This window comes from Mustela nigripes, chromosome 13 (assembly GCF_022355385.1).
Source record: "Mustela nigripes isolate SB6536 chromosome 13, MUSNIG.SB6536, whole genome shotgun sequence".
Taxonomy (NCBI): domain Eukaryota; kingdom Metazoa; phylum Chordata; class Mammalia; order Carnivora; family Mustelidae; genus Mustela; species Mustela nigripes.
In genome coordinates this window covers 31,963,488-31,975,184 of record NC_081569.1, presented here as the reverse complement: position 1 = coordinate 31,975,184, position 11,697 = coordinate 31,963,488, and the positions used below count along the sequence as shown (strand labels likewise).

Genomic DNA, 11,697 nt, shown 5'->3' with positions numbered 1-11,697 from the left:
AGGGGATAAAAATATATGTTTATAAAAAATAAAAAAATTAAAAAAAAAAAAAAAGAAAACAGGAAAAAAAAAAACAAACTCCTCAAAAATCACTCATACTGGCTAATAAATACAGTAACAGTATGGTGAGAGGGTAGGTGTCTTCCCTCAGAGCGGCTCTTCCTCTGGCTTCAGAGAAGCTCAACTGAGTCCTCAGGTTATTAGATGTGGATAAAAAGCTTCTAGAAGAGTTGCTTAGCTCTAAGTCCAGAGAGCAGAGACAGGATCCTTCTTAGTCACAAGCTTAAAGTGGGACCCTTGGGAACCTGGGGAAGTCAGTTCAGGTCTCTGGACTTTATTTTGTGCTTCAGAGAATGGATATATGGGGATCTCACAAACTACATGGGTTCGGCTAGATGTGACAAGATTTTATAGCAAAAAGAAGGTTCTCAGTGGGTTAAGCCTCTGCCTTCCGCTCGAGTCATGATCCCAGGGTCCTGGGATCAAGCCTCGAGTTGGGCTCTCTGCTCAGCAGGGAGCCTGCTTCCTCCTCTCTCTGCCTGCCTCTCTGCCTACTTGTGATCTCTGTCTGTCAAATAAATAAATAAACTCTTAAAAAAAACAATCACTCATACTTACACTTGCAAACAGAGGCTCGGTCCATTATCCATATCAAAGAAGAACAGTATTCGCAGTATGTAGGGATGCTATACTGGGTAGCCTTAAAGATGTGACCATTGTGCTCTTCCACCTGAATGAAAAAATACAGCTATTTATGTTAAAGCCAACAGAGTAAATGCTGTCCTAACGTGGTCAGCCAATGGGAAATCCTTCAATCCCTTGTGAAGTCTTCAATGGACATTTATTCCAGGAGTAAAACATGATCTTCTAAGAAAATAAATAAAAGCAATACATTTGGTTCCTGCTTTCAAAAAGCTAACAATCTTGTAGAGAAACAAGAACAACTTGTATAAACATATATAAACATAAGAGAGCTGCCTTATGTGACTCTGAATCAGCATGTAAAATAATAAAAGAAATGGTCCTCAAATAACTTCAGTTTATATGAGTCATATCTATTGATATATACTGTATTAGAAATAAAAACTGAAATAAATTTTAAGTATCCAATTCATTTAACAATAACATTAAACACATTACATGGTAACATAAGTAACATTTTCATGAAAAAAAAAAAAACCTATATGTTTAAATCAAAGTGGTGACAAAAGGGGTATTGTTTTATACTTTTGTCATCTCTTATGACTGGCTCAATGAAAAAAACCTAGATTCTCATAGCCACTTCTGCATTCAATCTGTTGGCACTACACAATTTAGTTTGAAATACATGAAGAAAATCCACCTTCAGACAGATATAAAATTGGAAAATGGACAATTTAATAATAATTTAATAATATAACATCAAAACTCTACAAATGGTAACTTAAAGTTTAATTGAAATATAGACTATAGAATCTAAAACCACACCAAGGAACTCTTCATAAAATAAATTTAAATATAAAATATACTTACATATAAAATATAAAATATAAAATCCATTGTTCTCCCAGCTTTATTAAATTTACAACTTTTCTTTTTTAAAGATTTTATTTATTTGCCAGAAAGAGAGAGAGAGTACACACAAGCAGGCAGAGAGGCAGGCAGAGGCAGTGAGAGAAGCAGGTTCCCTTCTGAGCAAGGAGCCTGATGTGGGACTCGATTCCAGGACCGTGGGATCATGACCTGAGCCTAAGGCAGTGGCTTAACCAACTGAGGCACCCAGGCCTCCCAAAATGTACAACTTTTACTTTGAAGTAGCATTAAAAAACATAAGGATAAGCTACAGACTCAAGAGAATATCTCTGCAAATTGTTTCTCTGATAAAGGACTTCTACCTAGAATATATGAAGAACTGTTATAACTCATTAACAAGAAGATAAACTGATTTAAAAATGGACAAAACAGAGGCACCCGGGTGGTTCAGTAGGTTAAGTGGCTGCCTTCACCTCAGGTCATGATCTCAGGGTCCTAGAACTGAATCCTGCATTGACCTCCTTCTGCCCCTCCTCCTGCTTGTGGTCTCTCTTTTTCTCTCTCTCAAATAAACAAAAAAATCTTTTTTTAAAAAAAATGGACAAAATAGCTAACAGTTTATCAAAGAAGTATAAATGGCAAAAAAACACACAAAAAGATGGTCAAAATTATTAGTCATCTGGGAAATGCATGATGAGATAATACTGCATGACCACTAGAATGCGTATAATGAAAAAGACAACATCTATTGGTAAGGATGTGGAGAGACTAGACCCCTCAGATATTGCAGATGGAATTGTAAAATGGTGCACTCACTTGGAAAACAAGTAGTTTCCGAAAATGTTAAACACAGAGTTATCATATGACCAGGAGTTCCACTCTTAGGTTTATAACTAAGAGAACTAACTGAAAACATATGTCTACACAAAAACCTGTATGAGAATGTTTACAGCAGCATTATTCATAATTGTCAAGAAATAGAAATGACCCTAATACCCTAACAAATGATAAAAGGATAAATAAAATGTGGTATATCCATACAATGGGATAGTATTTAAGTGCTAAAAAAACCCAAACAAACTACTGATACACACACAACATGGATGAGCCTCCAAAAAATTATACTAAGAGGCCATTAGCAAAAGACTACACATTCTATGATTCCAATGATAGGATTCCATTCTACATTAAAACTATAGAAACAGGTAGTACATTAGCATTTGCCTAGAACTGAGTGTGGATGGTAAAGGGCAATGAATGCAAACTGGTACCAAAAAATCCTCTTATAATGATGCAAATGTTCTAAAATTGGACTTGGATGATGGTTATGACTATATAAACTTACTAAAAATCATTGAATTGTATACTCAGAAGGGATAAATTACATTGGAAGTACATTTACCTTGAACTGGTTAAAGAAACCTTTTTGTCTATCCTGTACTTCAAATGGACATTTTACCTACACATGATTTTATGATGTTAGGCATTGATGATCTGGAAAATACTGGTTCACTGAGTTATGGAACTGTTCTAAATGTTGACATATTTCATTATATGCTATCAAAAGGTCATATTCTTTCATATTACCACCAATCTCATCAGAAAATTCTTTACTGGAAAATTGTCACATTCACAAGTTTTCATAATTCTGATTTTTGCTTGCAAGCTTAAACTTTACAAATGTTAACAAATATTGTTAGGTATTTTCCTTGAAGTGACGAGTCACTTAATTCACTTTCAAAAACTGTTTGCCAAGTACCAAAGTGTGAATGAGTATAGCCTTTTTAATAAAGTAAAAGTGATATTCTATGAAAAAAGTTGCTAGACACACAGACTGATATAAAAATTTATACACAAATGTTCATAGCAGCATTACTCTGAATAGTCAAAAAGTAGAAAAACCCCAAAGTCCATAAACTGACCAATGGGTAAATAAAATGAAGTATATCTATACAGTGGAATAGTATTTGGTTATAAAAAGGAATGAAATACTACACATGCCACAACATGAGTGAATACTGAGAACAGTATGCTAGGTGAAAGAAGACACAAAGGCCAATATTTTATGATTTTTTTTTAAACCAATATGAAATGTCCATAAAAGGCAAATCCATTGAGAGAGAAAGTGATTGGTGGTTTTCAGGACTGGAGGAAAAGAGAATGGGAATGAATACGGACTTTCTTCTGCAGGTGATGAACATGTTCTAGAATTATACAGTGGTGGTAATTGCCCAATATAGTCAATATACTAAAACCCACCAAAGTATATACTTAAAATGGTTGAAACGGTGAATTTTAGGTCATATGAATTTTGTCACAGTTTTTAAAAATTTTAGAAGTTCTTTAAAACTAGATTAGTTTACAGTTCCATTGGACAAGTGTTTGCTTTTTTTTGTTTTTTTTTTTTTTTTAAGAAAACCATTATATACAGCTATACCATACTTTCCATTCCCATCTGGAGAAGCTACCTTGATTTGTTCAACTCAGTGAAAAAGGAAAATAATGTCATTACTATTATGAAAATAGCCTTAATTTTGCAAAATTCTTGAAAGTATCCCAGAAACTCCTGCATATCACCTTGAAATCTACTAGACTGAAGAGTTTATATAAGTACAGAAAAATCAGAGAAGGATATATACCATACTGTCAACTACAATAATTATCTCCACTGAGATAAAACACCCAGTAATAAATACAGCATGAAATAATTAAAAACTATGTATGAAAAGCTTTAAAGCCCTCTTAATGGATACAAAAATAGACTTGCACAGATGAAAAGATACAAAATCATAAAGAAGTCAGTTCTCTGTATGTTATGTAAGGGGCTATTCAGCCAGAGCAGCCCCACCCGGGTTGAACTGCCATTTTGCTGTAAAGCTTAAATTGACCTTGCCCACCCCGCCCCCCACCACCCAGGGCAACTTATTTAAAAGCAAGTCCTGGAAACCAGTCCCACGTAACAAAGTCCAAGTACAAGGGTGGGTCAGGCCAGGTGGAGGTATTCAATCAATCAGTGGGGGGTGCATACTGTCTCCCAGCTACCAAGGAGTATGGGCCCCCACCCTTTGGGAGCCTTTTGGCACCAATCTTAACCAAGGTTTGATAGGCTGGTTCAAATGTCTACTAGGGTAAATTGTAATTCAGCTGGTCGCCTAGCATCACTGTGGAGTTTCTGTGTGTGTTACAATCTTATTGGCCACCTGTGCGTGGCCAGGCCCAACCACATGGCCTTTGCTCTATAAAAGTTGGTCTGGAAAGCAGGGAGGGGTCGTCCTCTCTGGAGGGGAGGCCCCAAGTGGTCTGTTTGACAGTCGGTCTGATTCCTGATGCTTGGCGTGAAATAAAGCTTTGCTTGACCTTCACTTTTTATCAGTCTCGCTCCTTTAATCAGTGACCCATTATTGGGGTACCCAATTTTGGGGGGATCCAACAGTTAATTTATAAATATAAGGTAATCTAAGTACTACTAGATTTCTTCTCATCAAACCAGACAACTGAATTCAAAGTTAATATGGAAAAACAAGTAAAAATAGCTATAAAAGTTCTGAAAAAGAATATTAGTGGAGGCAGGGGGAGGGCACCTGAGTGGCATGGTTGGTTAACCATCTGCCTTTGGCTCAGGTCATGGTCTTTGGTCCTGGGATGGAGCCCTGCATGGGACTCCCTGCTCAGAGGAGAGTCTGTTTTTCCCTCTCCTGCTGCCCCGCCCCCTCAGCTTGAGAGAGAGAAAATCTTTTAAAAAAGGGGAGGAGGGAGAAAACTAGGGAGGACTTAGCCAGATAATAAAAGCTCAATAGTTAAAGTAGTGTAGAACTGGCTCATGAATACTCAGATCAATCAATGGAATACGATAAAAAGATCCAAGATAAAGGAGACATTAGAATGCAAAAAGGGTGACATCTCAAAGTAGACAGATACAGCTGGACTTCTAAATAAATGCTGATGGGTTTGGTAAGAGGTAAAATTAGATTTGTAATTCATATAATACATTAGGATTAACTCCATAAAGATCAAAATTTAAATGTAAAAAATGTGACCATTAAAGTATTAGAAGAAAAAAACTGAAAATGTTTTTATAACTTTTAGATGAGGGGAAAGAAAATTTTGAGTCTGTGACTCAAAATTCAGAGGCTATGAAAGAAAAGATTGGTTAAATCTAAATTCATAAAAGAAAACATTTTCTATATAGCAAATAATATTAAAAGGCAGCATCGAGAGACAACTGACAAACTGGGGAAACATATTTACAACTCATATCACAAACAAAAAGTAATCTCCCTCATACATGAAGTCCCCAGAAATTGAGAAAGACCAAACCCCAACAAAAAACAAGTGATCCACATAAATATATATGCTACAGGAAAAGAAAATGTAAATGGTACTAAAGCATAAGAAGACACTCAAACTCAAGGATAACAAGAGAAAAGCAAACTACAACTACAGGAGATACTGTAAGAACGTATTTAGCCAGAGCGGCCCCACCTCGGTTGAACAGCCATTTTGTTGTTCATGCAGTAAAACTTAAGTTGATCCTGCCTCCCCAACCCACCCCAGGGGAACTTACTTAAAAGCAAGTCTGGGAAACCAGTCCCAGGTAACAAAGCCCAAATACAAGGGTGGGTCAGGTCAGGTAGAGATGACAGCCCAAATGCAGGGATGAGTCGGGTCAGGTGGAGACATCCAATCAGTAAAGCACGCACAGGGTCTCCCCAGCTACCAAGGAGTGTGGTTCCTGCCTTTTGGGCATCAATTCTCACCAAGGTGATAGGCTAGTTCAAATGTCTACTATAGGGTAAACTGTAATTCAATTGCTCACTTATGTGTGACCTAGCAAGACTGTGCAGCTTTCTCTGTGTGTTACCATCTCATTTGCCACCTGTGTATGGCCAGGCCCAACCACATGGCCTTTGGTATATAAAAGTTAGTCTGTGAGGCAGGGAGGGGTTGCCCTCTCTGGGGCAGCCCCGATCTGTCTGTTTGACGGTCGCTTTGATTCTTGATGGTTGGCACGAAATAAAGCTTTGCTTGACCTTTGCTTTGTATCAGTCTCACTCCTTTGACCATGGACCCATTACTGGGGGACCCAACAATACAGTATTTCTCATCTATCAAACTGGCAAATCTAAAAGTTTAACAACCCACTTTCTTTTCTCTCTCTTTTTTTTTTTTTAGCTGCCATTCTGCATTTTTTAAAATTTTTTTAATTAATTAATTTATTTTCAGAAAAACAGTATTCATTATTTTTGCACCACACCCAGTGCTCCATGCAATCCGTGCCCTCTATAATAGCCATCACCTGGTACCCCAACCTCCCACCCCCTGCCACTTCAAACCCCTCAGATTGTTTTTCAGAGTCCATAGTCTCTCATGATTCACCTCCCCTTCCAATTTACCCCAAATCCCTTCTCCTCTCTAACACCCCTTGTCCTCCATGATATTTGTTATGCTCCACAAATAAGTGAAACCATATGATAATTGACTCTCTCTGCTTGACTTATTTCACTCAGCATAATCTCTTCCAGTCCTGTCCATGTTGCTACAAAAGTTGGGTATTCATCCTTTCTGATGGAGGCAGAATACTCCATAGTGTATATGTACCACATCTTCCTTATCCATTCATCCGTTGAAGGGCATCTTGGCTCTTTCCATAGTTTGGCGACCGTGGCCATTGCTGCTATAAACATTGGGGTACAGATGGCCCTTCTCTTCACTACATGTGTATCTTTGCGGGTAAATACCCAGGAGTGCAATGGCAGGGTCATACGGAAGTTCTATTTTTAATTTCTTGAGGAATCTCCACACTGTTCTCCAAAGAGGCTGCACCAACTTGCATTCCCACCAACAGTGGAAGAGGGTTCCCCTTTCTCCACATCCTCTCCAACACATGCTGTTTCCTGTTTTGTTAATTTTGGCCATTCTAACTGGTGTAAGGTGATATCTCAATGTGGTTTTAATTTGAATCTCCCTGAGGGCTGGTGATGATGAACATTTTTTCATGTGTCTGATAGCCATTTGTATGTCTTGATTGGAGAAGTGTCTGTTCATATCTTCTTCCCATTTTTTGATATGTTTGCCTATTTCGTGTGTGTTGAGTTTGAGGAGATCATTATAGATCCTGGATATCAACCTTTTGTCTGTACTGTCATTTGCAAATATCTCCTCCCATTCTGTGGGTTGCCTCTTTATTTTGTTGACTGTTTTCTTTGCTGTGCAGAAGCTTTTGATCTTGATGAAGTCCCAAAAGTTCATCTTCGCTTTGGTTTCCTTTGCCTTTGGAGACATATCTTGAAAGAAGTTGCTGTGGCTGATATCGAAGAGATTACTGCCTAAGTTCTCCTCTAGGATTCTGATGGATTCCTGTCTCGCGTTAAGGTCTTTTATCCATTTTGAGTTTATCTTTGTGTACGGTGTAAGAGAATGGTTGAGTTTCATTCTTCTACATATAGCTGTCCAGTTTTCCCAGCACCATTTATTGAAGAGACTGTCTTTTTCCACTGTATATTTTTTCCTGTTTTGTCAAAGATTAATTGACCATAGAGTTGAGGGCCCATATCTGGGCTCTCTACTCTGTTCCCCTGGTCTATGTGTCTGTTTTTATGCCAGTACCATGCTGTCTTGGTGATCACAGCTTTGTAATAAAGCTTGAAATCAGGTAACATGATGCCCCCACCTTTATTTTTTTTTTCAACATTTCCTAGTGATTCGGGGTCTCTTCTGATTCCATACAAATTTTTGGATTATTTGCTCCAGCTCTTTGAAGAATACCGGTGGAATTTTGATGGAAATGGCATTAAAAGTATAGATTGCTCTAGGCAGTATAGACATTTTAACAATGTTTATTCTTCCGATCAAAGAGCATGGAATGGTCTTCTATCTTTTTGTGTCTTCTTCAATTTCTTTCATGAGTGTTCTGTAGTTCCTCAAGTACAGATCCTTTACCTCTTTGGTTAGGTTTATTCCCAGGTATCTTATGGTTCTTGGTGCTATAGTAAATGGAATCGATTCTCTAATTTCCCTTTCTGTATTTTCATTGTTAGTGTATAAGAAAGCCACTGATTTCTGCACATTGACTTTGTATCCTGCCATGTTGCTGAATTGCTGTATGAGTTCTAGTAATTTAGGGGTGGAGTCTTGGGTTTTCCATATAAAGAACCATGTCATCTGCGAAGAGAGAGAGTTTGACTTCTTCATTGCCAATTTGGATACCTTTTATTTCTCTTTGTTGTCTGATTGCTGTTGCTAGGACTTCTAATACTATGTTGAACAAGAGTGGTGAAAGTGGGCATCCTTGTCTTGTTCCTGATCTCAACGGGAAGGCTGCAAGCTTTTTCCCACTGAGGATGATATTTGCTGTGGGTCTTTCATAGATAGATTTGATGAGGTTCAGGAATGTTCCCTCTATCCCTATACTTTGAAGCGTTTTAATCAGGAATGGATGCTGCCTTTGTCAAATGCTTTTTCTGCATCAATTGAGAGGACCATGTGGTTCTTCTCTCTTCTCATATTAATTTGTTGTATCACATTGATTGATTTGCGAATGTTGAACCATCCTTGTAGCCCAGGGATGAATCCCACCTGATCATGGTGGATAACCTTTTTAATGTGCTCTTGGATCCTGTTGGCTAGGATCTTGTTGAGAATCTTAACATCCATATTCATCAGCGATATTGGTCTAAAATTCTCCTCTTTGGTAGGGTCTTTACCTGGTTTGGGGATCAGGGTAATGCTGGCTTCACAGAAGGAGTCTGGAAGTTTTCCTTCTGCTTCAATTTTTTGAAACAGTTTCAGGAGAAGAGGTGTTATTTCTTCTTTGAAAGTTTGGTAGAATTCCCTAGGGAATCCATCAGGTCCTGGGCTCTTGTTTTTTGGGAGGTTTTTGATCACTGCTTCAATCTCGTTATTAGATATCAGTTTGTTCAGGTTGTCGATTTCTTCCTGGTTCAATTTTGGTAGTTTATAGTTTTCCAGGAATGCATCCATTTCATCTAGGTTGCTAAGCTTATTGGCATATAACTGTTGATAATAACTTCTGATGATTGTTTCTACTTCCTTGGTGTTAGTTGTGATCTCTCCCTTTTCATTCATAATTTTATGAATTTGGGCTTTCTCTCTTTTCTTTTGGATTAGTGTGGCCAATGGTTTATCGATCTTATTGATTCTTTCAAAAAACCAGGTTCTAGTTTCATTGATACGTTCTACTGTATCTCTGGTTTCTACCTCATTGATCTCAGCTCTAATCTTGATGATTTCCCTTCGTATGTGTGGAGTTGGTTTGATTTGTTGTTGATTCTCCAGTTCTTTAAGATGTAGAGACAGCTGGTGTATTCTGGATTTTTCAATTTTTTTGAGGGAGGCTTGGATGGCTATGTATTTCCCCCTTAGGACCACCTTTGCTGTATCCCATAGATTTTGGACAGAAGTGTCTTCATTCTCATTGGTTTCCATGAATTGAACAACCCACTTCCATAGCTGAAACTGAGAAATGCAATCCCTCCTTCAGGTAATAAAAGCAGGACCCTCTATTATCTATGACCAGAATTTTGATCCTAGGATTCCCTGTCTATTCTCTCTCATACACACAAGTTATCCCTCATGCCACTATTGTTTATAATGGAAGAGAAACCACCTGGGGTTCAGAAAGGAGTAGTAGACAGATTTCTAGGCACAATTATTACATTAGTTTTCAATTGTTGCTGTAACAATTTACCATACACTTGGCAGTTTAAAACAACACCCATTCATAACCTCCCAGTTTTGGAGGCTAGAAGTCAGACACAACTCTCACCAAGCTAAAATTGGTATTGTCAGGGCTATGTGCCTTTCAGGAAGCTCTGGAGAATAATCTCTTTCCAATTTCATTCATACTGTTGACAAAATTCGGTTCCATGCAGTTGTAAAATGGAAGTCCCGTTTCCTTGCTGGCTGTTAGCTGGCTGTTGCTGTTCTCAGCTTCTAATAGTCCATTCACATTCCACTGCTAACAGTTACCCTTTCTCCATCTTCAAAGCTACCAACAGCAGACTGCATCCTTCTCATGCTTCTACTTTCTCTCACTTCTTCTATCTGTGTCTACTGCATCTTTCTTCAGCTACATCTCTCTGACTCTTCTGACTTCCTCCTCTGATTTTATTAGGCTCATCTGCACAATCCAGGATAAACTTGGGTTAAAAACAGTGAGGTGATTAACAATCTTAATTCCAGCTGCAGTGCCTAGATTAGTGTTTGGTTGGATAACCAGAAACAAGAATCTTAAAGACTGTCTACTAGAGACACAGAGTGATTTCCTAAATATATTGCTCAATGATAAAAACAACAAACAAAAGAGTATTGTATTATTATATAATTTGCTAAATATTGTGTGAGAAAGGATAGAAAATATGCATACTCCTTATTTCTTATACAGAATAAAGAAACATTGGGAAGATAAATAAGAAACAAACAACAATATGTATCTGTAGAAGACAAAAAGGAGAAAAGTCCCATTAGACTTCTTATATACACTTTTCAAAAGATATTTTAATAATATAAATACATTATCTATTAGAAAAAAACTCTTCAAAAAGAAATTATTTACATCAGTATAGACTCACAGACTTTTATTTTATTCAACGGATTATAACCTTTTCCTGTCCTTTTTTTTGATGCTCCAACTGTCACAAATTATTCAGTGAGAGTCTCCTGCAGCTATAAATTAGAAAGAAAAACTAATCTTTATGGCAAAAATTCAACTAATGAATATAGAATGAATGATGGAATTTTAAAAAACACTATTTGACAACCATCACAGTAATAACTGATTCACTGAAGAATCATCAAGGGATATTAAAACTAGTGGGTGAGAGGAATATAAGAATATCTGCAGTCTCGAGTATCTTCCCACAAGATACTCATCAATTACAAAGAAAAATAACAGTAAATTTGCAGCTTTTTTGTTTTTTTTTTAAATACCCTTATGGACATCAAATGTAATGGGACAGATAAATATCACATCTCCTGATATCAAACACTGAAAAAACACATCTCTTCTGTGGTATTCCATGCCCAAAATGCATAACCTGAATCTAATCATGAATAAATTTAAGACAAATTCAAACTGAGGAACAATTTCGAATAATTGGTACATGTTCCTCAACAATGTCAATGCAATGAAATCTAAGACTGAGGAATTGTTCTAGATTAAAAGAG

At 37.3% G+C, this 11,697-nt stretch overlaps 1 protein-coding gene across 4 annotated transcripts in view; it reads right to left on the bottom strand.

Moving 5' to 3' along the window:
- MYO9A (myosin IXA) overlaps positions 1-11,697 on the bottom strand; it is a 283,835-nt gene that overhangs the window by 62,749 nt on the left and 209,389 nt on the right. For all 4 annotated transcript variants that reach the window (XM_059371925.1, XM_059371927.1, XM_059371928.1 and 1 more), the window contains one exon: positions 619-730. In XM_059371925.1, coding sequence (XP_059227908.1) covers positions 619-730 — 112 coding nt within the window. The remainder of the gene's footprint in view (positions 1-618; positions 731-11,697) is intronic.